Source organism: Peromyscus californicus, unplaced genomic scaffold (genome assembly GCF_007827085.1).
Source record: "Peromyscus californicus insignis strain IS unplaced genomic scaffold, ASM782708v3 Scaffold_23__1_contigs__length_62951481, whole genome shotgun sequence".
Classification (NCBI taxonomy): Eukaryota; Metazoa; Chordata; class Mammalia; order Rodentia; family Cricetidae; genus Peromyscus; species Peromyscus californicus.
In genome coordinates this window covers 50,335,183-50,362,905 of record NW_026294534.1, presented here as the reverse complement: position 1 = coordinate 50,362,905, position 27,723 = coordinate 50,335,183, and the positions used below count along the sequence as shown (strand labels likewise).

Genomic DNA, 27,723 nt, shown 5'->3' with positions numbered 1-27,723 from the left:
CACATGTGTACATTTGTGCATGCATGTGTGTGCATACCTATGTGTTTGTGTGCACATGCGTGTATGCATATGTGCGTGTGCATGTGTGTTTGATAAAGCAGAGAGGAGAGAAATGGCACTTTCGAAACCTGGCTGACTTCACTTTGCAGAACTGGCATTTCCAGTCTACCAGAAGAATCTGTGAAACAGCGGAACAGTGTAAAGGCAGCTCTGGTCAGTTTTCTCCTGAGTGCTTTAGGCAAGAAAATTCTTAATTGTTTTTGTTGACAGGGTAGTATGCAAAACACATCCACCCAAAAAGTAGATTTTAAAGAAGGGGATTTAAAGGGAAAATTTGTCATCTCTATTTCCTGGGTCTTGTACAGGTCAACTTCCTTGAAATGCTTATTACTTCTCTGATGGAGGTGCTAAAGTGAATTGAAATGTTTTAACATTGCAATAAGAAAGCACAGGGCAATAATTAGATAATTAGTGCATCTGCAATAACTGGGGACTTTTCATAACACTTCCCAGATGAGCAGACATTTCTACTCATCTCCAGCAAAGGGAAACTGGAAACCGTGCATTTCCGGCTATTTGAGCTCATGCATGTTTGAATTCAGAGTGAATTCTTGTACACGGTTGGTGGACCATCCACTATCCACCCTCCGAAACACTCTTTTAGTGAACTTCAAAACCGTATGGATTACACATGATGACTTCCTGATCCTCTGGAAATGAGGTGAGAAGAACCGGGAAAGCCGAATAAACCAGCTGCTGCAATACCAGGACGGGAAATTCACTCTAGCACAGGGGGCCACCATGCATGACAGGTAGCTCACTTTTTCAGCCTAAACAAGAGAGGAAATTGTTTCTTTCTGGGCTAATCACAAAGTCAGTGGTAATCAGCTCCTGTGAGCCAACTGACTATGACTTGGAACACATTTTTGTGTGCATGACACTTGCAGCCTACGGCACAAAGATCCTGACTCTAACTACGATGACGGTAGTTAAAAGGTCTCTTCCACGCAGGAATTCTTCCCACATTCACTCTAGCTGTGCCAGATGCTCCACAGTATTTCTCAACGGTTGAGACCTCGAGACTAAGCGGACTCTGGTCTGACACAGAGAAAGCAACACCAACTGGCTTTGCACTATAACATTTGTGTAATGTCTTCTCCAGCCTTCTGACTTCCCATCTGCATCCATGAAGATTGACAGCACCTCACTTACATGCTTACCAGAAGGATTAGAAGTTATACCTATAACTTGGTGCCCAGGCTTATGTGCAATAGCTGTTAATGAAGATTTTCTGAATTCCATTCATTTGGCCTAAACCGCCCCCATGTATCTATGTGCAGTCCTAGCAATGGGATATTAGCACGATTTTCACCCTGTATTCACTCACCCTTTGGCTCAGTTGCAAATGAAACACTGCTCGGTTTACACTTCTAGTGTCCTGGCTAGAAAACACAAGTCTACATCTGTGTTATAAAATGGGCATTTACTTCATCAGCAATGAGAAATTAAAGACTGTGCGCTCTCCCAGGCCACCCCAGGACACAGCACACAGCAGTGCTAATATTTCCTGAGGCATTCTGTCCTTTCTGATGCTTCCATGTTCTGCCTGCTTGTTAGGTGTAACGCTTGCTCCATTTCCCCATGTGGCTTATGCGCTGAAATGACTATTATTACGCATTGTAATTACAAGAGCTGAGCTGGGACATCAAGTACTGGTATCATGAGTTCTTTTAAAAGTTGAAAAGACATCTTCTTTGATGAGATTTGAAACAGTTAACTGATTTATCAGCAAGTCTTCAGGGAAGATGTGAGCGCTGCATTCTGATGCTGTAATTCTCAAGCTGCTGATAGAGTCGAGTCTAAAGATATGGTATTCTAATGGGCCATTTGAGCTTCCACAAGCAAAAATAAAATTAAAGCAAATATAACCACCATCAAGTATAGCTCAACCACCTTTCCATACTGATGAAGAAGGCCAGCCAGCGTGTCTGCTTGCTGAGACTGACACCACGGTCCCAGAGACCTTTGCAAGGAAGGCATTGCGTATTTCTCTGAAGCAGTGGGGTACAACTTTGGAACAACATTCAAAATGATGTGACTGAAATGGAGGCTCCGGCATTACATTATTACCATCGTTTTCTTCCTCTCTAGGACTCAGCAGTTTAGTGCACAGACCCCTCTTTAAATACCCAGGAGCAACCTGTGCTCCAGGGTCCCTGTGGAAGGTGGATTGAGGTCTGGAGTTGGTGAGTCCTCTCAATTCTGTCAGCCTGATGTCCCTAGGAGTCGCCTAGCCCTGCAGAGAGACCTGCTGAGGTCTGCACGTGTGTTACCATGCTTCTGCCCTCCCGTCACTGGTGTGGTGTTATCCTTCTGCCTTACGGTTGTGGAAGAAGGGGTAGTGTTTCTCATCTCTCCCCTGTCAGGGGTGAAGGTTCTAGTCACAGCCATTTCATTGACAGCAGGACCTCAGGCAGATTCCAGGGAAGGGAGTTCAGACGGCTATGTGGGTAAAGCCCCCTCTACCTTAGAATTCCTAGGACAGCACAATGTGAGCTGGTGGGGAATGGCTATCCTTTGCCTAGGTTAAACATCCATATAGTTTATTATATGTAATATTTTGATCAAAGGGAAGTAGCTATCCTGTACGGTGTAGTCGTGATCGGCTAAGCCAAACAATGTCAGCAGTAGCATAACAGCCAGGAGGCACATCCCTGGTAGTTAGACTTCTAGCAGCCTTCCCCACTGGGGACATAACTGTGAAACAGAAGCGTGCAACTGTAAGAACCTCCTAAGAGAGGCAAAGCATTTGGCTTTCTCCGTTTGCAGAGCAATTAAGATAATATGAGGGGAAGAGATTAAATACAGAGGTTATTTTTTTTTTCTGAAGCAGAAACTCATTTGGGGATTGTTCATTGGTTCGAGGGTTAAGGAGTGGGGAGGGTAACGGAAAGGAGGGAGGGGAAGAGGGCTGCTGCTGAGCAACCCTCTTCGTATCCTCCCACCTCCAATGCCCTACTTCATCCCAGTCAGGAGCCGAACCAAGCAGATTAACTCCTTCTCATCAATCAGAGCCTGTCTGGGTTTTCACACAATCACCTCACACGTCTTAAACAAGAAGAGGAGATTCCAGGTGCCTCCAAGCCTGTCTCTGGATGCAGTTTCTGGTGAAGGAAGCTCAGAGCTTGGGAAGAGGATTCACATCTTTTAGTCAAAAACTCCTTCACTAAATGCCAAGCGTCTCATCTGCAGCCCCAGGTTTCCAGGCCCCTTCCCAACGCTGACCTCAACCAGGTCTCCGGGAGCGTGGAATGGACTCAGCAGGTAGCTGAGAGTTTGCACAGACACTTCAAGAGGTTGCTTGTTAAATCCACAGTCGACAAGTCAAACTGACATTTAATGATAAACAACTGTTCTGCTGCTTATGGGAACCAATCCCAGGCAAGGAAACACAAGTCTTAGAAATGGAACATAGACTCAGGGAATATACTCTTACACTCTATAATGTCTTGAGTGCATTATAGCATATCATCCGAAGAGGTCTTTCCAAAGACATCCATGTTTGCCCTTTGTCTTCTGAGTCAAAGAGCAGAAAGATGAATGAATTACAACGTGAACCCTTGAGAGTATACGGCCTCTCTTATGCCTTTGCACAAGATGACAGGAAGGACCTTTTAAGTGACCTGTAGGAGGACAACCAACACTAGGGTATGGGCTCTTAGGTCCCGGCTTATACTCTACGACAACAGGCAGAACTTTGAAACCTACCTCCTCCTCTCTCCGTGTCCTCCTCCCCTTCTTCCAGCAGCTTGCCAACAGAGTTATACCACTTAAACGCTAGGTCAGGGCCGCCACGGACACTGCAGTTAATCAAGGCGCTGCTCCCCTCCTTGGTGATGATATGGTCAGTTTTGGCAATGATGACAGGCACAGAGCCAAAGACCACGTCCGTGCCATTTAAAGTGCTGTTGGTTACACTCTTGGCGGTTGCTAGAGTGGAGACTAGGATTAAAAAGGGCACAGAAGGTGGTAAGCACACAGTCAGATGGCTCCTCAGTAGGTCCATCTTCTTTGCTTGTTCCGTAAGGCAAGAGATGGTTTTGCCGAGGGAATCTTCTCTCAGACTGTACGCTGCTCAGGGCAGGCCATGGGACGAACCTGGCCTGGATCCATGGAGTAAGTACTTGATCAAGAATCTGCTGAAAAAGAAAAACCATATACACACAGATGTTAACATTGATACCTTAAATAAAACTTGCAAAGTAATAGCAATCTGCTAAGGTATGCGGTATTAGCCTATATCATTCTTAAACAAAACACATATTCTCGTGCTCCAATATTAATTTATAGGACAGAAATCTTAACAGCATATATTTATATTTCTGTATTAAAACAGTAAGAACAAATATATTTCTTATGCTAAGTTAATATCATCTTAATTTTTTTTTTTTGTTTTTGTCTTTTGGTTGTTCTTGAGACAAGATCTCAGATAGCCTAATCTGGTTGGAAATTTGCTATATAGCTGAAGATAGCCACGAACTTCCAATTCTCCTGCCTCTACTTCCTAAGTGCTGGGATCATAGACGTGCACCACCATACCTGAGTATTACATTACTTCTTAATTTACATTACTTTTTAATTTTATATTACTTCTCGATTTATACTTTTTTCTCTTAGTATTATAAGATTTCCTTCTACCCCACCTCCTGTCTTCATGATAACCTAAGGGTTCCTTCTTCCTTTACAAAACACATGTTTTCCAGGGACCATTCACTGGTCCCAGCTCAGACTCCGCCAGCATTAGGAAGGACTCCCCCAGAAGCAGTCTAGTGTTCTCACAACTCCTCATTATAGCTTCCATACACCGCCCAACTCCCTCATCCCTATGCACGGCATGTATTTTCCCCTCTCATCTGTGTTACTGTGAACATACTCTGTGGTACTGTGAACATACTCTGTGGTACTGTGAACATACTCTGTGGTACTGTGAACATACTCTGTGGTACTGTGAACATACTCTGTGGTACTGTGAACATACTCTGTGGTACTGTGAACATACTCTGTGTTACTGTGAACATACTCTGTGGTACTGTGAACATACTCTGTGGTACTGTGAACATACTCTGTGGTACTGTGAACATACTCTGTGGTACTGTGAACATACTCTGTGGTACTGTGAACATACTCTGTGGTACTGTGAATATACTCTGTGGTACTGTGAACATACTCTGTGGTCCTGTGAACAACATACTCACTAATGGCCACTCACGGAGTTCCCTGGTTTGGATCTGCATTTGCCTTCCCGAGGCCAAGTAACATCATCAGGATGCGCAGGGTGACATGTTGGGTTCTTCTGCGTCTAAGATCTAAGTTTTACTTGTTCCTTTAGCCTCCATTTCATCCGCTACTCTTCCGGCCACACCCATTGTCCACATTCTAAATTCTGAAGTTCCAAGTAATTCTCAGGTTCTAAACAAAGCACCTTTAGCGGCAGTCTCCCATCCTTCAGGATCCTTTCTGATTCTCACTGGGCTTTCTGGCCCTTGTTTTTTTTTTTTTTTTTTCTCAGTCTCTCCCCATACAGGACTTTTATGTTTTATTTATGTTTCATTCAGACCCAACCACAGAGATCCACAGTCTACAGTGACTTCTCTCCTTGTCCTCACGACACATTTATTCAGCTCGTAGGTGACCTTCATCAAGCCAACTGTTTGCCCTCTTTACTTCTGCACCCAGGAGGCAGACTGCTGGCAAGAGCTGCTCAACCATATAATTACTATGATAATGAAGGCATGATCTCTAGCTCTTGCCAGGCATTGGTGGCATCTGGCAGTCTGTTTACCTGCACTCCCTTGGCTCAGTATTGTCTTTCCATAGTGCTTATGACATCATCAGCTTGAGAATCAAGAGTCTCAACCCAGTGGTATTCTAATCTTAAAACAGCAGAGACCAGCCGGGCGGTGGTGGCGCACGCCTTTAATCCCAGCACTCGGGAGGCAGAGCCAGGCGGATCTCTGTGAGTTCGAGGCCAGCCTGGACTACCAAGTGAGTTCCAGGAAAGGCGCAAAGCTACACAGAGAAACCCTGTCTCGAAAAACCAAAAAAAAAAAAAACAGCAGAGACCATGTTCCTTCTACCAGTGCTTCAGGTCCTAAATCCCCACTATCCATTGCTCTGCCTTTTGGAAAGCATCTTGTAGCTTATGCCCAGTTCCTTACATGCCCTATCCCCTCCATACCGTCATTTTCTATATCTTACTTGCTCTTTCTTGAACTTCCTCTCGTTAAGACCACTGATCACTCCTTGTTGCCAAGTGGTTATCTTCCTCTACCCAAAATAGTGTGGCAATTGGTATTATTAATTATTCTTTCTCAAGAGTTTCCTTCCATGATTTGCACACTCGGCTCTCACTTAAAGGGTTTTTTTTTGAGACGGAGTCTCACTATATAACCTAGAATGGCTCTGAACTCTCAGTCCTCCTACTTCTGCATCCCCAGCGCTTGAACTACAGACCTGAACCACCATGCCCAACCCCAAATTGAACCCCAAATATCAGCAGCCACTCTTGTTTGTTGTTCATTTGTTTTTTCCAGAAGCAGGAAAAGCATTTTCTCCACAGTTTCCTGGAGAGTCTAATGCCTTCCTTGTCTCAGCGTCAACAGCTTACGAACCTCGTGGCCGAGGCAGATAGCGCCAGCTGTGGGGCACGATAGGCCCCGCCGTGACTCTTCACTTGGCTGAATTTGTGGTTTCCTTTCCTCGGGGTGGTTGTACGTTGACAGGGTCAGTGTAGAGCAGCGGCTGGAAGCAGAGCTTCAGCTAGCAGCAGGGCTTTAGAGAGGCTAGGCCAGGGACCTGGTTCTCTACGGGCTGTTATTGGCTGTGTACTTTTCGGGGCAAGTACTTACTCAGCACAGGTGAACTCTAAGTACACGGAGCACTTGCAAAGTGCCCGGCTTGATAAGCAGGAATGACTGGCCCCCTACAAAGCTTTCTCTACGGCAGCCAGGCTCCTTAAGTTTCCTTTTAAGTGATGCTATTTAGAGAATGTAACTTGGTCGCTTAATGCCATATTGATTGTCACCCTGTCACCAGAAGCCATGGCGGTAGCTTCCAGTCCTGGGTCCTTTGGAGGCACTCCAGTCTGAGACGCCGCCGCCCAAGGCTACGTCTTTGAGTATCCCCACTGGGGTGAGCATGCTGAGGGCAAAGGCTGGATTCTCTCATTTTTTTTCACTTCCTGATGACTGGGCCAGAGCACATCCCCTTAGACTAAGGGCAAGATAATATGGGAGAAGGACTTAAAAAGGGTAAGGAGTGAACAAACCATCGTGCTTTCCCGACTAGCAAGCGATAGCCCTTTTCACAACTGGGGAGGCTACAACAGATATGCAAGCAAAAAATGCCTGTGCAAGCCAAGAGCTGTTTTCAGACAGAGGCTGGCCTTGCTGATACTGCGATTTCAGATGCACTGTTCATGCCAGGGCACCACGGTGCTATTGCAATCATTTCAGTAGGTACCCGGGCTAAGTGCATGGTGATTTCTGCACCTGGCTCCTCAGTCTCTGAGATGACCCGACACAGTGACTTGCATTTTAATGTGGGAGTTGTAGTCAGCAAGCTGCCAAGCGTCCCTTATTACACCTATCCTATCTCATTGTGGAGTTACTAAGAGGCATATAATATAATTCAAAGACCACAAGAAAGATTTGTTTCACTCAAACAAAAATCATGAAAATTTAGTTTGGCAAAATACAAAAAAACCAAACCAAACCAAACCAAACCAAACCAAACCAAAAAGAAACAACCCCCCCCCCCCCTCAAAACAAAAACAAACAAAGCACCAGCTTGATGGACAGTAATGAATTAGTAGTTATTTTAGTAATTCAGTCTACACTGCATGCCACACTCTTTCCCTTCCAGGTTTTTACATAGCATTTGTTAAGTGGTGAATATAATGCCAGGGACATAGGGGACGAACAGAACTGTAAGAATAAATCCTAGGCCATAGATGCTCATAGTCTAGCTGGAGAGAGCAAGAGAGAGCTGCTGCTGGGTGACATGGGTTCATGATTGAGCGGGTTAAAGGGGGCACTGGCTGGCTGGAGAGATACATATAGGCCATGTTCATTGAATGCTACCCAGAGCTCTGCTATCTTCCATCTGGCCCTTGTGGCATGTCCCAGGGCTCCAGCATCCCCATGGCACCCATCGTGTGCACGGAACGTCAGGCACTCTTCCTGTCCCATGCTCTTGTTCTTTTCTCTTTCACATTGAGGAAACGTCACATACAGACCTACAGGAGTTCCTTACGAAAAGGCAACCAACCAGGAATCACATCTACACACTTGCCTTATGAAGCTACACTTTAGTGGGATCCCAGTGGCGACTGTTAATGAGTAAATGACAGTACACAGCCCAAAGCGTAGAAGATATCACATGACTGGATGTAAGTAAGGGAAAATCACCTCGGAGTGGATGTTCAGAATAAGGGCCTGTCAGACTGGGATCTGAGAGCAACATTAAAAGTTTAGTTAATAGCACTCTGACTTTGTAAAAGACAATTCAGGCAGCCAAGCGTAACCGTCACTACTCTAAACCCGCAGCTTAAAATGCAGTCCTTCAAAATGCAAGAACAAAGAACACATATTTCAAAGACAGGGTTCAACACAAGCGACAATGGGCAGATTGTTAGGCTTCATGTGTTTGCTCGTGGCCTTTGGGAAAACTTTCATAGGATACTTTATTTTCTATAAAGAGGGAAAAGGAGAAAAATGTGTGGCAAACATCCAATGTTCTTTCTTTAATTTGCCCTTTCCCTATTTCCCAACACTTGCATTTTACCTACAAGTATGTAATAAGATGCTCTGTTGAATCCTGTGTCTTTCTTCTCCACCTATACCCTGCAGGACTATAGCTAACGTATTATGGAGTTAGGAGAAAAGGGGCCTCTTGTTAAGAGTAATTTTAACTAAATGAATATACATTATTGTTTTGTTTTGTTTTTTAACTTGGCAGTATTATTGCTGGCACCTTTCCATCCATGGGGACAAGTCACTTGTTTAGTTACACAATGGGGTTTTGTCACAACATCTACGGGTCACCACTGTTTTCACTGGCGCTCAGGTGATGCCCTGAGCAGAAGAGATGCCTTCCGGTGGAAGGCACATTCCTGACAAGTTTGCACGGATCCACAAAGGAGGGGAATGGGAAGGCAGGCTTGTCCAGATGGTGAGGGCGGTGGTATGGAATGCTGAAGACATGAGCACTCTCCTTGTTTACAAAGGTCACCCCGATCAGGACTCAGTGACTGCTGATGCAGCAGTTGCTAGGAGAGAAGAAAGAGTCAGAGCCTGAACAGAAAGCAACAGGGAAAGAAAGGAGTGTGTGGTGATATTTTATTTGCGCTCTAACAGATAAAACTTATCTGGGGATCAGAGGACAGAGCTAGCCACTAGATTAGACATAGAGGCCAGACAGTGGTGGCACACATACCTTTAATCCTATCACTCAGGAGGCAGAGATCCATCTGGACCTCTGTGAGTTCAAGGCCATACTGGAAACAGAGCCAGACAGTGGTGGCACACACCTTTAATCCCAGGACTTGAGATCTCATATCTTTTCTTGGGAAGGACATACACCTTTAATCCCAGGAAGTGATGGCAGGAAGCAGAAAGGTATATAAGGCATGAGGACCAGGAACTAGAGGCTTTTAGCAGCAGTTCAGCTGAGACTCCCTTGAACTGAGGATTTCCTAGTGGTAAGAACATGTGGCTTGGCTTGTTCTATTCCTCTGATCTCTTAGTTTTCAACCCAATATCTGGCTCTGGGTTTTTTATTAATAAGACCCGTTAAGATTCGTGTTACAGGAGCGGGCAAGTTGAAAAGGCACAAGGATTAGAACACACAGGATCTAAAGACTAACCCATAGCAGGCTGAACTAATATCTGAGCAGTCAGTGTTGTCTACAAGTTAACGCCCTTAAGAAATATCTCATTTGCCAAAAACCAGTGCTGTTGGTAGAACACACGTTTACACACACATTACGGATTTCAGCTAACACTCCCTTGGGCGTACTATTCACCATCTGTGAGAAATGGCCCAGAAGAGTCTGTGGTAGTTCTGGCCTGGTCCCCTCATTTCTCCTTGAGCTCTGCTGGTCTCCTGTCTCTGATGGATGTTTCGGGGATAAGCAATAGTGACGCCATCCAAAGGGACAGACTGTCATAAAGCAGTGTCTCTTCGGAAGGGCTGAGGAGGCTGTGCTTGGCCGCTACAAAGAGAAAGACTGGGGGTGGGGGCACTTAGGACACTGTGTGCACGCCTCTGACTCAGTGCAGTGCTAGGACTGTTTCTAGCGACTCACTGGACAGAACAAAATACATATCCTGACTGACTGACTGCTGAGAACAACCACCAGACACTTCATAAATCCCCATCGCTACTCCATCAACCACACAGTACAAAGTCCTCCAAAGAACTTTATGCTTTGCTAATTTTTTGACATAAAGTGTACATTTTTTAAAAAATGATCCATTTCAAATCATGGCTTTTCCAACTTAAAAATGAACTATAGGACCCTATATGCCACATGTACACTGTGATTTTTGATGGTATGTAATGCTAAGAAACCATTCTCACATTTTTTTTAAAATCACATTTTCCCTACATAGTCTGGTGTTCTGATCACAAATAAGTATGTTATAGGGGCTGGTGCTGTGGGATGTTCTGTATGGCAAATGTGTTGCTCTGATTGGTCAATAAATAAAACACTGATTGGCCATTGGCTAGGCAGGAAGTATAGGCGGGACAAGGAGGAGAATAAAGCTGGGAAGTGGAAGGCTGAGTCAGAGAGACACTGCCAGCCACCACGATGAGAAACAGCATGTGAAGATGCCGGTAAGCCATGAGCCATGTGGCAAGGTATAGATTAATGGAAATGGATTAATTTAAGCTGTAAGAACAGTTAGCAAGAAGCCTGCCACAGCCATACAGTTTGTAAGCAATATAAGTCTCTGTGTTTACTTGGTCGGGTCTGAGCGGCTATGGGACTGGCAGGTGAGAGAGATTTGCCTTGACCGTGGGCCAGGCAGGAAAACTCTAGCTATAGGCTGGAGATACAGTTCAGGTGGTAGAGTGTTTGCTTAGCATGCCCGGAGTCCTTAGCGTGCATGGTTTGATCCTAAGTGCCAGATAAACTGAGCTCAGCGGTGCATGCCCATAGTACCAGAACTCAGAAGGTGGAGGCAGGAGAATCAGAAGTCCAACAATCATCCTCAAACTCATAGTGAGTTTGAGACCAGCCTGGGCTATATGACACTTTGTCTCAAGAGAGGATTGGGGCTTAAAAACATGTTTACATTGCCTTGCCTGGGGTCATGAAATCATTTAAAAAATCCAAAAGTTTAATACATAGGTGAGATACTGTTGACAACCTGTTAATTACAAATGCTTGTTAAACTTGATTATTGGAAAGGGTGTATTCTAGGAATTTGTTACTACAGCCTTTTAAAGAGGAAAACCAAACCAACAAAAACTGTATAGAGGAAGACAATTACTATTAAAGGTTTTCCTTCCTCTGGAGATATAACTATTAGAGAAGTTGAAAATGGTCTATCATATGTATTTGTTCACAGAACTTAAAACATTAGTCCTGGAAAACCATAGACATTGTTCAAAAGGCTTTTCTTTATGTAAGATAAGAAAGAGAATCCAAGAGAATGCGACACTTGCCCAGGATTAGTGGTTTAGAACCAATCTAAAGAGCCCGTGGCTGCTCCTGCCTAGAGGGGGCCTGTTAGACTCTCTTGTCACTAGAAGGGCAATGTTCAAGTTGTTCCAGTGGTTGGAACTTGCAGTGAAGACTGTGACCGAAGGTGTGCCCTTCAGAGCAGCTGACCTTTTTTTTTTTTTTTTGGTTTTTCGAGACAGGGTTTCTCTGTGTAGCTTTGGAGTCTGTCCTGGATCTCGCTCTGTAGCCCAGGCTGGCCTCGAACTCACAGAGACCCACCTGCCTCTGCCTCCTGAGTGCTGGGATTAAAGGCATGCACCACTACCGTCCAGGCGAAGCTGACCATCGTTATAACACATATTTAACTTCCTCTAGTTCTCATTCTAAAGCAATGAGCCAAAAATAGCCCGGGGCCCCAATGAATGTAAACCTTTAACTGCTATAACTGCTACACAGGGAAGCTTCCTTACATATATGACAGCAGAGAAAAAACCTGGGAACGGGATACAAATGGGAACGGTCTGCAATGCCTTTGCATTCCCAGGCTGGCCATGGTCCCAAACAGATGACACAGCAGGGTCTTTAAGTTCTCATGCACATAGCTAGGTGAGGTCGCATATACTTGTAATACCATCACTCTGGAGGCTAGGCAGAAGATTGCTGTGACTTTGAGGCTAGCCTGGGCTACACAGTCAGACACTCTGTCTCCACAAAAGCAAAAACAAAAAAGAAAAGAAAGATGGTTATGGCTGGCTAGGAGGCTTGTTTTGGCATTTTTTCACTCAGCTCTTGAGTCATCCCTGCGTGGATTCCACAGTCAACCTCAGGTGGGGTCAGAGCTACCCCTGGCCACTTTCTGCTTTTTGTGCTTCTAACGCTAGAATATATTTCCCTCAGCATTTTACCCTTAGCAAAAACAAAAACAAAACATCTTCCCTACTCATTTGAAGTATACATATAGGAAGATTCAAACTTTCTAGTCCCAGTACATTTTCTATGTGTGTCGTGTATACCTCCAAGTACATATGCCTATGTGGATGCGCACATCCCTCTTGCTCCTGTGGGGGCCCTAGGTTGACACTGGGTGTCTCTGCTTAACTTTTGAGACAGTCTTTCGGTGAACCTGAGCCTCGCCAGTTGGCTAGCGTTCTAGACTGACATCTTCCGGCCTCTGTCGCCCGGTGCCGAGATTACATCCAGGCTCACAGCAGCACACCCAGCTTTCTACATCTGTGCTGTGGCTCTCGAGTCTGGTGTTCATGATTGCACAGTGAGCCCTTCATGCCTGAACATCCCCCTAGCTCCTCCCAGTCATTTCTTATGTTAACTTGATAATCTCCACTAATCTTTCTGCCAGCTTGCAACTCTTGCTTGTCACCTATCTTAAGCCCATTTCCCAACAATGTCTTGGTACATATGATTTAGAGTCTCCTCCAGCCAGAGTAAAGCCAGCAGGCTCTACAATCCTGGATGCATCAGTGGGTCCAGACTCTTCCTGGGGCCTGGGAAAAATGCTCCGAGGATCCCATAGGACAGGGAGGAGTTTGCTTGGGAGTGTTAACTCCTAGCTAACCGTCTACAAGCTGAGTGACCAGCACTACGCTTATGTCCCTGCGCATCCTACGAGGTCTCTAAACCACGGAGTGAGATGATAGTCTTTAAAAAACAGGATTTAATCATTTTTACTTTATATACATGCACGAGTACCTGCGTGGATGTAAATGTGCCATGTGTATGCTGGTGTCCACCAAGGCCACAAGGGGCCTCAGATCTGAAACTGGAGTTCTGGGCAGTTGTGTTCCATCTGATGTGGGTGCTGGAACCAAACCTGGTTTCCTCGGTCCCTCTGCAAGAGCAGAGAGTACTTTTAATTGCTGAGCCATCTCTCCAGCTCCATCTTTTAAACAACAACAACAATTTTTATTATTATTATTATTATTATTATTATTATTATTATTATTATTAGTGTGTGTGTGTGTGTGTGTGTGTGTGTGTGTGTGTGTGTGTGTGTGTGTACATGAGCACCATGGTATGCATATGGAGGTAAGAGATGTAGAGGTCTGATTATAACCTTTGGGAACTGGTTCTGTCTTTCTACTGTTGGGATCCAGAGATCCAAATCAGGTTGGGGACTGAACTCAGGTCATTTAGTATGCTAGGCCAGTGCTTTTACCTGTGAGCTATCTCTCCAGCCCAGGGAATAATATTCTCAACACACTTTCTTAGCTACGAAACAGGCCAGAACCAGTTTTGAGTTCACATTTTCTTGCTGGTTCCAGATACTTTGTAAAAGCTCAAGGCCTGCACCGTGAATGAGTCTTTGTGCACACACGGCCTCCCAACTGGCCAAATGCAATTAACTCGCTGCTCTGGAGTTGAGAGAGCAGTTTCCCATGCACTCTTACAAAGGATGCCTGATTATTTTGCAAGGGCACAGCCTATAATAAAACTATCAAACTCATTATGAGCCTCAGGATATTAGTAGCTCCTAATAAAGGAAAGAATAACTTCCACGAGGGACATGTACTGTATTCCAGCCTACAGCCAGAATTAAGAACATGCTGAGGATCTTCCTGGAGCCAAGAAGCTGAGACTGGAGAAAGACAAAGGGCAGACAGGGTTTCTGGGAGGAGAAGCAGAGTGGGCTCTGACGGTGGAGGACGGAAATCCTCGGGAGATGTGACGAGAAAACCACTTTAGAATTTTAGGATGAAGGCCCTCGACCTGGGATGATGACCTTGGCTCAGTTCTTTACTCGCACAATTCACTAGACAACACGTGGGGGTCACCCAGCACCCCTGAGCTGCAGACCCATCTCTTAAGTCCTCCCCAAATCTACAACTCTCTAAGCACAGTAACCAGGGCCAGGGCAGGGAAGCAACGGTAAGGAGTGGGGAGACAAGAGATAGAACAAGGGAGTTGTTAGCACACGGGTTAAAAAAAAAAAATTCTATCCCATGGTTAATCTTCAGTGGCAGCGTGATTTGATTTGGAATTGCCATAGAAACACATATCCTGATGTTAACAGGGTATTTCTAGAAAGGTTTATTGGAGAAAGGAAGATCTATCGCAGATGTGGGCTGTGCCATCCCAGGGGCTGGGTGGGGACTCGGACTGAATACAGACGAGAAAGGTAGCTGAGCATTAGTGTTCATCTCTCTGTTGCCTGACGGCTTCCTCACACTCCTGCTACCACGCTTTTGCTGTCCCCTGAACCTACAGGCCCAAATAAACCCTTCCTTCCTTCCTTATAAAGATCCCATCCCAGTATCAGCCGGTCAAACTGTGACCACAAGCCTTTCGAGACTTGAAGGGTGGCACGCAGGAACTGCTGGTGTGCCCTAAGATGTGATAGCTTTCCTCCTCTGGGAACAGCGCTTCCTGTGTACACAGAGGACATAGACTCCAATTCTCAAGGCGTCAGGACCGTCCACTCAGACCCTCTTTGTGAAGCAACCCTGATCCTGACAGGGACTAGCCACAAGTTGGCAGGGACCATCCTAGGTACAGCCAAGGCCTCCAATTTCTCTTCTGAAACAGTTAAGGGTAAGGACTGTACCTCACTGATTATGGGAGCGCCTTTCTGTGCCTGAAGTTCACATTCTTATTTTGTATTCCCAATTATCCAAGCACCCTTCTTCATTCCCTGTGCCTCTGAGTATTTGATTAAAGCCATTCAAATGCACAGCCAGGGACACGGACCAACTAAGGTTCTGCTTTTCACTGGAGTAAGAGTTTATCCATTTGAAAAACATGCATCTAATAACTGGAGATGGTAGTTAAACAGCTTTTCCTCCTTCCTGGCTTACCAGCCCATTATCACAAAGTGGCGTTGCATAACCAACATTCCACGTGTGAAGTGGTTCAGCCACTCTTGCTAACAACTAGACCTCCATGACACAGAACAGAAGGGATTCTGTAACTCAAACTCCACGTGACTTAATTCTTACTAAGACCATGACAATAACTTCCTTTATAACCACCTAACACTTATGGCTCCTAAGACATTCACCCTCAGATGTTATCCCTTCAGAACCCCACTATGCTCTGCGGTGGGGGCAGGCCTGTGGGATTCTGCCCATGTGACCCTGGAATAAGCAAAGCCAGGCTGCAAGCCTGAGCCCAGGAAGCTTCTCGCTGTACTCCATCCCTCGGATTCCCAGTCCATGGCTCTTGCAACCCGTACACAGTGATCAGTGAGGACACACCTCAGCTTAGGAAAGCTATCCAAATGCCAAACACTTTTTAATTGAATTTTAATACATTTGGATACATTTCTAAGTAATCTTTATTTCAAAGATTTGGGGCAAGTGAATATAACACTTTTCGGAAGTTGGACTAGATCTGAATTGCTTTCTAGCTCACTTTATTCTGTGAGAGTAAGATCATTTGCCCACCAACGCTACATGTCTTTCAGTGTTGACAATGCTGCGGACTGTTAGAAGCAAACGAAATCAATTCACAGTCGAGATGGCCCAGGGGTTTAGAGCACTGGCTGCTCATTAAAAGGACCCAGGTGTGATTTTCAGCACCCACATGGCAGCTCACAATCATCTGTAACTTTACTTACAGAGGATATGAGGCCCTCTTCTGGCCGCTGTGAACACCGGGCACACAGTAGACACATAGGCAAACACATAGGCAAAAACACCAATACACATAACATAAAATCGATGTTTTAAGAAAAACCAAACAGTTGGAAATAAGAATTCCCTGGTTTCCACACAGAGTTTCTCCCTGCCGTGTTGAGCAAAGGACCCGGAGACCACGAACATGTTTGCAGTGATTTCTCATCTGGTAAGTCAGGTCTATAGCTAAGTGATAAAAGCAGTGAAGGGCTGACCCCATCAACTAGCTGGACGAAGTATTTATAAAGCTGTTAGTGTCAGTTCAACACCAGTTGCTCTGGGAGTAGAAACGGATCAAGACCTGGTCTTTACCTAACAGGTGCTTAGCATGTAGGGCAATACACGGCACAGAAACACACAGGGATCAAACCGGAAAGATCACAGGATGTTCGCTGGGCTTGGCCAAGACCTGGAGGGTGAACAAAGTTTTCTCAGCAGGAAGGATGGCTCCACTGTTAAAAGAGAAGGCAGAAGTCAATTGTCATGGCAATGAATATAAACAAGCCTGTGTTGTGGGATATTTTCACAAAGCTCATCTACTGCATCTGTCTTGAGTGGCATCCCAAGAACTCTGGGATGCTGGGGTATACTCCAGATGAAGGTTTTGGGATAGATGGTCCATGACCGAGGAAGCAAAACCTGACATTCCTGTAAAAGGAAGAGAGGTGACTGACCACAGCCTGGAAGGAGGAACGAGGTGCCCGTCGAAGGCAAGAGGAAACTAAAAGTCTAAGGCAGCTTGGTGTACAAACATCCACGGGGAAAGGATGAGCCACCACGAAGGCAAAAGATGGGCATAAGGTCCATGCTTTCTGGAAATGAGTCTCAAGATTCTGGTCAGTATACTGAAGTAGAGAAAAACTGGTCCTTTCAGAGAAGTCTAGCGACAGTCCCACTCAGAGATGAGGTCACCTAGGGTTGTCCAAAGTTTGAAGTTAAAAATTAAAAAGAAAGAAAAATTAACATGGGGGGGTGATGGAGAGAGAGACAGAGACAAAGAGACACAGAGACAGAGACTGGCAGAACAAAGAGGAGTAGCAAGGCCTTCTTTCCAAACTGGGCGACTTGCGGAAGGGGCAGGAAGACAGAATGAGGCCAAGAGTCACCCTGGCCTGGGGCAGGATTGCCCATTCCTGAGCTTGATTTGTAATAACACAGAAATATACAACACGAGGTGAGTCACCACAGGCAACAAGCAGGAACCTGGAAGGGTTTCTAGAAATGTAAACTGTCCACAGCCATCTTATGTGCATGCCACAGGTAAAGCCTGGAGCTAGTCACCTGCCTCTGCTAAGGACAAGAGAAGATGGGCTCTGTATCACTCTCCCATGGTGACTATGTGTCTCTCTCCATGGTGACTGTGTGTCTCTGTGTGTGTCTCCGTGGTGACTGTGTGTCTCTGTGTGTGTCTCCATGGTGACTGTGTGTGTCTCTTCATGGTGACTGTGTGTCTCTCCATGGTGACTGTGTGTCTCTCTCTCCATGGTGACTGTGTGTCTCTCTCTCCATGGTGACTATGTGTCTCTCTCTCCATGGTGACTGTGTGTGTCTCTCCATGGTGACTATGTGTCTCTCTCTCCATGGTGACTGTGTGTCTCTCTCTCCATGGTAACTGTGTGTGTCTCTCCATGGTGACGGTGTCTCTCTCTCCATGGTGACTGTGTGTCTCTCTCTCCATGGTGACTGTGTGTGTCTCTCCATAGTGACTGTGTGTCTCTCTCTCCATAATGACTGTGTCTCTCTCTCTCAATGGTGACTGTGTGTCTCTCTCTCCATGGTGACTGTGTGTATCTCTCCATGGTGACTGTGTGTGTCTCTCTCCATGGTGACTGTGTGTGTCTCTCTCCATGGTGACTGTGTGTGTCTCTCCATGGTGACTGTGTGTGTCTCTCTCCATGGTGACTGTGTGTGTCTCTCTCCATGGTGACTGTGTGTATCTCTCCATGGTGACTGTGTGTGTCTCTCCATGGTGACTGTGTGTCTCTCTCTCTCCATGGTGACAGTGTGTCACTCTCCATGGTGACTGTGTGTCTACCTTCTTACAGAGGAACTGGATCTTTGGGGAAGAAGGCATCAGCTAGACTCCTTAGCATAGTACTTACAGCCACAAGTAATGTCCATGCTAGTTTCAAGCAGGTGCAGAAGGGACAGGTTTGTTTGTTTGTTTTTTTCTTTCGTGTGTGTGTGTGTGTTCTTGCACATCTTGGAGAGATACTCCTTAAATGAACCCAGGAGAACCATCTGAATTAGCCTAGCCTCCACACTTTGACCCTGTGTGAACTGGGTGGGCCCCATCAATGGATAATTCTGGAGCTCATTGCTCCAACCCATTTATTTCTTCAAGAACCTTGCTTTTCCTCTCACTGTCAACAATCTTAGTCCTCAATGGAAGGAAAGGGCTAGGATTACACTGAAGTATGTGTTCAGGAAGTGTTCTGCTTTCCACTGATTACAGAGGCCAGTGCAGCAGCCCATCCTCTAAAGATGCCCTCTCAATGCAAAATTAGGGAAGTCTGCCCACAGCAAGTTTCTCTCAGCCCCATCCACAGGCCCCGATCACTCCCATCTAGAGGTGGCAAAGTGCTAGGGAATGAATTCCTTTCGTCTATATCTTCCTTACAGAGTCTGTGCCCTGTGGTGGTAAGTAAGGTTCATATACATGGTCCTGGGGGTAGGCATTACCTCCCTTTTCTGCTTTAAGTACACACAGTGGCAATGAGTCTCTCTGGGGCTGCCAAGTCCTGCCCTGGAATAGAGCCTGGGAGAGTTGCTCCAAGCAGGTGTGCCGCCATATATACGCAATGCCTGACACAGACAATCCAATTAATTGCATGGGAGTTGTTTTAAATGCCTCCCTCCATTTCCTGCCCAGATGTCAAGATCAATCACCGAGTCCTAGCAAGCCTTACTCCTAGGGAGCTGGCCACCACCCCGTTTCTGCCCTGGTGATCATCACCTCCAACAGGCACCACCCTGACAGACGCCTTCCTCCTTGGATTCCTTCTAGTCCCACGTGCCTTCAACTTGTATGCCTTGCTGCTGTGATCAGCAGACTCTCCCAAAATCTGATGGAAGACGTATTCCAGGGCCGGAGGATACAATTCATTTCATAGTGTTTGCCTGGTGCACATTTGGGCCTGGGTTCAAATCCCTAGTGTGGCAAGCAAGCAAGCAAGCAAAACACTAAACAAATAAAATATCGTTTTGTACAGAGTGAATCTGAACTCTTGAAGAGAACAAACGTGGCTTTTTATGATGCCCCCACTTTACCATCAATTCAGAGTTTCTTCCCTCCCTCCCTCCCTCCCTCCCTCCCTCCCTTCCTCCCTCCCTCCCTCCCTCCCGCCCTCCTTCCCTCCTTTATCTCCCACATATACCCTCACTGACTTCTTATAGTTCTCACAGGACCTCTGTGACTCCCAAAGCTGTCTTCCTTCCCCTACCTAACTAGAAATACTTTCCTTATCTAGGAAATCTTGGCTAAAAGGCTCCAGACACTCCAGTCTCACCAACCTCACCCAAAACGCCGTAACTTCACGTGATTGCCTTTTGTGCACACCCATCCCTCCATTAGATGATGAGATTTCGGGCTTTCAGCTTTTGTCGAATGAATCCACGAATTAATGCAAGGGTAGAAGATTTACTTGAGAGCGGTTGGTTTGAAGCCCAGAGGTGGAAACAGTGGGGTATGGTGGCTGACTGAGGCGGTCACGGGGAAACCTGTGCACTCAGAAAGAATACAGTGGCTTACAAATCAGGAGTCCAACCTCCGAGAAAGAGCAAGATCAAAGTAGAGGTATAGAGACTGGAGGCTCAGTGGGTAGAGCACTTGCTATAGAGAACCTGGGTTGGGTTCCCAGCACCCACATGGTGGCTAACAACCATCTGTAACATCAGTTGCAGAAGATCTGACACCCTCTTCCGGGCTCCTTAGGCACAGTATGCATGTGAAACAGGCATGCATGGAAGCAAAACCCTCATACACGTGAAATAAAAGTAAATACATCCTAAAAGAAGAAAGGCATAACTAACGGTATGATATTCCAAAGGCTAATTATTTCAGAGAAGGTTCTGAAAGGAGGGCCTGGTCTGGGAAAGACACATAAAATTCTTCAGAACCAAAATGGAGTTGCTTGGTCACCCCTAACGAAATGAACACAGCCAGGAAGTCATAAAGGGCAGGTTCTTAACACGTGGTTACCCGAGAACTGCCATCGCACAAACTTCTAAAGTTGTATACAAAGTACTTCTATAAGGACATTTACCCAGCAACTCTGTGGAACCTCAGATGCAGCCACTCTTGCCAGCTCGAGGCTGACGGTCTCCAAATACCCGCTGCAGTCCTCCTCACCCTGGTTTTACCTGCCCCGCACCCCCGCCGCTTGAGCCTCTACAAAAATGCCCACTGTTTGCTTTGCCACAAATGTTCCCAGTGAAATACTCCGTTAGTCCCCAATAAACACCATTTTTTTTTCCTTTGTAGACTCTCTCCCTGATTGCTTTTTCTTTTGATTGACAAGTTTATTCTGAGCTGGTATACCACAGTGGAAAAGAAGAAATAGCGCATCATCGTGAAAGGACATTTGGGTAACAACAACAAACAACCATATGAAGTCATATAAATGGAACCTATACAGTATACATGCATACACATGTACATACATACATGCCATCCTTTTTATTACGATAAATTTTAATAACGCCCCACTGCTGTTGTTTTCAATAACGGAGCTTGACAAGCCTACAGCACCCTTTCTACACTGTCTGAAAACAGTTTTTCTCGAATTTTTCCTGCAATATAGTTTATTTTCAGTTCTGAGCCATTCTTCTAACAATACAGTAGCTTTCCCTGGTTTAGATTTTTCTAGGCACAGAGAGATACCAGCTCAACCAGACTGTAGGTTTTTACAGGGCAAGAATTGAGGCCTTGTCCAGAAAAAGAGACTAGATGCATTTGAAAAGAATAGCTGGGTTTCTTATATTTGAACATGAGGTTCTGTGATCTCATATTAGCAGCTGTCACCGATCTCCCCACAAATAGGAAGCCCACGGCAAACATGGCTGACTGACTATGGTGGCCGTCCGGGTGAGTCAGCACAAGCCCATGGTATTGCCAGTAGCTACCAACCGGGCAGAGTCGGCCCATGCAAAAATCTCATCATTTTCATCCAATGATCCCAAATTTGTGTTTTCAAAACTCCCTGCTCAGATGTGCATGGTGTAGAGACAGCGGAGTAATGGTTGCCGCTAAGAAGGCAATGAGATGGTCCAACTTTAACAATGAGGTTGTGTCCCCCTAAGCCACTATAAAATCAGACTATACTGGGCTGGACCACCCTGGATCAAGGGTCATGCTTTGAATGTAAGAAACACACACACACACACACACACACACACACACACTACACACACAGATTTGTGTATTTAAATACTTCGTCCTCAGCTGGTGATGCCGGACAGTGGTGAGACCTTTAAGAAATCTATCTGGAGGAAATGGGTCACTTGTGGGGAGGAAGGACAGGTATTGGGGGCTACGGCCAGGCCCTACTTCTGAGCCAAGCTACTCTGTTTCCTACTTGGCTGAGATATGAGCATGTAGCCTCATGATTCTGTTGCCCATGCCTTAAGGACTATACCTTCTCTGACCGTGAGCCAAAAGGAAGGTTGTTTTTGTCAGATGTTTGGTTTCAAGCCATGGGAAGTATAATTAACACTGGAGCCATCTCTAAGCTATAATTAACGTGGAACTTGGTCTATCTGCTTCCGTTCCTATAGCCTACTACAATGAATTGGGAATAAAAGTTCTCTTAAAACTACTTATTACCAGACAGTGGTGGCGCACATCTTTAATCCCAGCACTCAGGAGGCAGAGGCAGGCAGATCTGTGGGTTCAAGGCCAGCCTGGTCTACATAACATAGTGAGTTCCAGGACAGCCAGGGCTACACAGAGCAACCAAACCCTTTCTCAAAAATAAAAAACAAACCAAACAAACAAAAAGACACTTGGGTTCCACTTCAGTTTTGCCGGGCGGTGGTGGCGCACGCCTTTAATCCCAGCACTCGGGAGGCAGAGCCAGGCGGATTTCTGTGAGTTCGAGGCCAGCCTGGTCTCCAAAGCGAGTTCCAGGAAAGGCGCAAAGCTACACAGAGAAACCCTGTCTCAAAAAACCAAAAAAAAAAAAAAAAAAAAACCAAAAAAAAAAAAAAACAACTACTTATTACACAAATACATAGGAATAATGTTATTTTCAGAGATCTTGACCGGCCACCGACAACCTCTGGTTAGACTGCCTTCATCAATCTGACCTGTGAAGTTTGGTTTAGCTAGTGTGGTGGTTTTACCCATGGGCTCAGGTATGCGGACTCTTGGTTTCAAGCTGGATGTGCTGTTGCGGGGAGGTAGAGCCTTGCTGGAGGATGTATACCAGTGGGAAAGTCTTTGAGAATCTGTAGCCCTGCCCTGTTTACAGTTCACTCTTGGTTTCCGGTGTGTGGATAAAGATGTAACGAGTGAGCTTCTTGCTCTAGCCGCCTGCTGCCATCCATCCTGTCATTACGGATTCTCATTCTGGAACCATAAGCCAAAATAAACTCCTTCTTCTGTAAGTCATGTTTAGTCATGGTGTTTCCTCACAGCAAGGAAAGGTAACTAATATAGCTACATCTGGCTTTTTTTTTTTTTAAGGAAAATAAACCCGGCAGAAACACTTCTGTTTTAGTTTTATTTCTGTTGCTGTGACAGCTAGCCAGATAAAAAAAGAAAGGGTTTATTTATGCTTACAATCTCCAGTTACAATCTGTCATTTCAGGGAAGTCAAGGCAGAGACCCCAGCAGCTCATCACATCATACCCAGAGTCAGAGCAAAGGGAGATTAACACTTGCTCTCAGCTAGCTTTCTCCTTTCTTATACTGTTCAGAACCCCCCCCCCCCCCCACACACACACACCTAGGGAATGGTGCCACCCACACTGGGCTGTGTCTTCCTACTAACACTCTAGACAGTTCTTCACAGACATGCTCAGAGACTAACATGATCTATATGGTTCCTCATGAAGACTCTCTTCCCAGGTTACTCCAGATTTTGTCAAGCTGGCAGTTAAGACCGGCCAACAAACTGTTCATTTCATATTATTTTAAAACCCCAAGCTCATTTCCCACTGTTTACCTATAGTGGGATGTAACCCAAGCTCCTTTGTGTCTAGTGGATTTCATCACTGTGAAGGGAATACTTGATGGCCCTTCCCCTGTCTCTGCCTGCTGTCTCATCACACCAAATTTTCCTTTGTGTATGGAGGCATGAGCTTTCTATGGCTTCCACAACAGATTACCACGGTTTTAGAGACTTTACACAACACTCCTTATCTTATTGTTCTGGGGCTTGGAAATTCACCTCACGTTCTAGTCTCCTTTCTGTTGTAAAACATGGGGAGGAAAGGGTTTATTTGGCTCTGACTTCCAGGTCACAGTCTGTCATTGAACAGGGCAGGAACTCAATCGGAAGCTTGAAGCAGAAACCATGGGGGACCACGCTTGCTGGCTTACACTCTGACTCATGCTCAACTAGCTTTGCATAGGGCTCAGGCCCTCCTGGCTGAGGAGTAGCGCCTCCCACCCCACTGTGGACTAAGCCTTCCTATCAATTAGTCATCAAGAAAATGTCCAAATTAACCAGACCAAAGTTTATCCTTTCTGTACATTTAGAACTGGCATTTGAAACAGAAGCTGTGAAGCTCCCTATTACATTTTACACTTCAAGTATAGAATATATTTTGTACTCACAGTTAATTTGGGTGTTTGATTTTTTTTTATTTGCAAAGTTTTCTTAATAACATAATTCATAAAATTAAAAAAAGGACAATGCCCCATAGATATGTCCACATGCCAATCTCATCTGGGCAATGCTTTACATTGCTCTTCCCTCTTGGGTTGTGTAAGCTGACAATAAAAACTAACCGGCGCCCGTGTATCTTAATGGGCTGGATTCAAGGCCCGGGTAGAGGAAGAATCTGTACCCTTGCTTTTGCAGCTGCCCACATTGTCTATCATCTTCAAAGCCAGCAGCAGGCAGTGGAAGCTTTCTCAAGACACCTCTACATTCTTCCTTAGCCTCAAAGAGCCCCATGAAGACACAGAGCCCATGTGGACAATACCGAATTATCATCCCATCTCAAGGCTCTTTCTTCATCATATCCAGAAAGTTTCATCGCCATCATGCATAGGAGGCATTTTTTCTGCCCATCCTAATAGGTTCCTTTCCTAGAGAGGACCCACTTCTGTGCTTTAAAGGCTCTCAGCCCATTTTCCATATTCCTGAGAGTCTATGCAAAGTCACCATTTCCTCCTGCAGACCCAAGGAGGTCAGTTTTTCTCTCCCTCCTCAGGCCCACACACATACATGGACTGCAACACTTGTTTTGTGCTCTAATTGACTCGACTTCAGGCACATCACTCCAACTAGACAGTGAGTCACGATGTCTTACTCATCCTTGCAGCTTCAGAAGCCTAACCATAAAAGTTGGTGGGGAAGAAAATTTAATGTGATGTTTTAAGGCATGAAGAGACCTCAGGAGGGGAGGCAGAGGCAAGACCAATAAATCTACAGAGCCTCTGTTTGGAGCATAACTGTTAAATGACTCTGACAGCCTTAATTAGTTATGATCACATAACCAATTAACCCCCATTCTTTTAACTATTCCAGGGAGGTATCATAGGAAATTTAAAACCAACCATTTGCACCTTAATGCTGATGCTGATTTTAACTATAAATGTGATCGGCCATGGAAACTGCCAAAATTATAAGTGCTCCCCTGGGCTTGGCTAGAAAAGACAACTCGTAGCCCAAGTGCTAGGATCAATTCTAAGTTAGGACGTGCTACTATGTACATGTTTCCTGAGTTCGGACAAACACACTTGCCTAACGACATTAACTGGATTGGTTAGAGATTGAAAGCAACTGGTCACAGCAGCAGTCACTTGGCATTTAAGTGTTTGGAAGTTCTTGAAAAAAAATTATTGAAAGTACAAATTAAGCAATAGCTGTATTGCTTAAATAGCCTTAAACATTTTAATTGTAAGCCAAGGTGGGGGGGGGTGGCAAATAAATTAAGGTCCCATGAATGTGGGGGGATCTATTTTTAAAGTAAATGGTCTATTACGTGTATATATAGTGCCACTAGCAAAATAATTGGGTGCAGAAATACAAACACAGAAACACTCCTAAAACCTAAGTGCTCTGAAGTCAAGCTTTGAGGACCCAGAGGCTAAGCAGGAAGGAGAGATTATTATCTGTTTTGTCACTTGAATACAAAGTCCCCTTTCTTGTTTTTCTTCATTAGTAATAATAAAACACTCTCCAACCTAACTCCTTTGGTTTTGTTAATGTAAGGTTGTGAGAAGTAGAGTTTGTGACTTTCAGGGCACTGGGTAAACCAGCCTTTGGTTAGATTTCATTGTGTTTCCTAGCACTGAGAACACTTGGTTAATTGTAGAACCAGATGGAGGCCCATTAGTCTATATGAAACTCCAGAGTCATATAAGGTAAGCAGAGGCTCAGGCTCCAGCTACGGGCCAGGAAAGCATGGCTAAAGAGAGATTCTACCTATTTCTATCTAAACAGCACAAGGTGTAGCTCTGTAGATTTTAAATGTGATGCATTGTACAGAACCAGGAAGTGTAGCCACTCATGTGCTGGGTTCCTCAAACTTGTAAATATTTTAATGGATGTATAAGGGTAGCTGTAGGACAAAACAGTGAAGTTGCGGGGGGGGGGGGGGGGGGGGGGGGGGGGGGGGCGTACAAATTGCATTTTGTGTATTAGTCCAATGTCTGCAAACTACCTTGCTCTAATTTGGTCTCTCCTGAAAATAACTCTTTTTCTGTCTTGCATATTTCATCCTGAACATTTTACTATGTTGAGTATAGTAGCAACAAAAAAAAGTGTTTCATCTAGAAAAAAAAAGTGAGAAAACTTAAAAACCCACTGCGTTTCTGCAGTGCCGTTTCCAAGTTTTTAATATAAAGCCAAAGGAAAATAAAGATTGCTGCAGTAACCAAACTTCGAACAAGTGTCGTTCAAAACAATCACAACTGAACCATAATGTTTTCTACAGTATTAGCAGCTCAAAGCACCTGCGAACATTTTCTTTTCTTTTTTTTTCTGGTTTGCTTTATAAACCTTGGGATTTGCAATCTCAGGCCATTTTAGAGAGGAAGACCAGCCACGCTCAGGTTTCAAACGAACTGGCTCTACATTTGCTCTTTTAGCCAAAGAAGCACGTTTCCCCATTCCAGGCCACGAGGCAATTCCGTGTCAACTTGCTATGGTGTCAACTGCGACAAACTCCAAGAGCTCCAGTGCCCAGGAGGCGGCTCTAAGCACCCGCTGCTTCCCATACTCCTGCAGCATCAGGACGCGGCGCCCTCGGGGCTCCCCACGCCGCCTTCCGGGCAAAGCCCAGTACACCCCCTTCTCTGTCTGGGGAAACTGAGGCACCATGACGCGAACGATCCACACAGCCCGGCGTGGGGCCCTCAGTCTCTGCCTGGCGTCCTCCTCCTGGGAGGAGATCCTAGAGGCTCTGGGTCAGTGCGCTGTAGACAGCTCGCTCCTGGCCCTCAGAAGGTTGTGGCACGAGCCTGGAACTCGGCTGTCCCCAAACCAGCAGTGCCCGCCCTGCCCGTATTTCCAGCATCCTACCACCAGCCACGAGCTAGGACCGAAGGGCACCTCCAGGCGCCTAGCCTCCGCCAGCCCAGGCGTCCTAAAGTTGCGCAGCTCGGGTGGTCGCTGACCACCAACCCGGCGCGGGGCTCGCTCCCACCGTACCCCACCGCCCAGGCTCGCCCGCCCGGGGTGCCCTCACTGACCTGACACCGCTGCGCCACTCCGGTGGTCGCCGTGCGCCGCTCGCCATGGCCACCGGGATAGGTCTGCAGCACCCAGCGCGTACCGACCTCCTCCGCCCGCGCTTCTTCTGGATGCCGGCAGCGAGCCCTGCCTCCGGGAGCCGGAGCTTTCCACCTACGAGCGCCGGAGCCGGCAAGAGCGGAGCATGCCCAGTGCGGCTCCCGGCGGTGCCGAGGCCCGGTGCGCGCTGCAGAACCGGGTTTTCGGGGCAGCCGAGGGCGGAGGCGGGCCGCTGCGGGCGGCGGGCTCCACCCACCCGGGGGCGGGCCACGCTCAGCGAGCTCCGCCCCTGGGCGGGGCCGGGCGGCCACCGGGCGGTGCTCCTGCGCGCCGAGGTGACTTACCCGAGCTCTTGCCCCAGACGTGGTGGTGCTGGGGCGGCGTGGCTGGTAATTGTCGGGGGGCAGGGCGCTGCTGGCGCTGTCACGGCAACTTCGGCGTCGCAGGGGCGTCCAAG

At 46.1% G+C, this 27,723-nt stretch overlaps 1 protein-coding gene across 4 annotated transcripts in view; it reads right to left on the bottom strand.

The window, feature by feature from the left end:
* The window catches only part of Mfap3l (microfibril associated protein 3 like), a 43,245-nt gene extending 15,859 nt beyond the window's left edge, over positions 1 to 27,386 (bottom strand). Inside the window, exons 1-3 of one of the 4 annotated variants that reach the window (XM_052752333.1) lie at positions 27,227 to 27,386; positions 16,672 to 16,811; positions 3,769 to 4,199 (exon numbers count right to left, since the gene is read on the bottom strand). In XM_052752333.1, coding sequence (XP_052608293.1) covers positions 3,769 to 4,066 — 298 coding nt within the window. In that variant the 5' untranslated portion in view covers positions 4,067 to 4,199; positions 16,672 to 16,811; positions 27,227 to 27,386. Of the gene's footprint in view, positions 1 to 3,768; positions 4,200 to 13,438; positions 13,575 to 16,671; positions 16,812 to 27,226 lie in introns of those variants that run through there. The other 3 variants (XM_052752331.1, XM_052752332.1, XM_052752334.1) reach the window with 3 other exon arrangements.
* Positions 27,387 to 27,723: the final 337 nt, after the last annotated feature.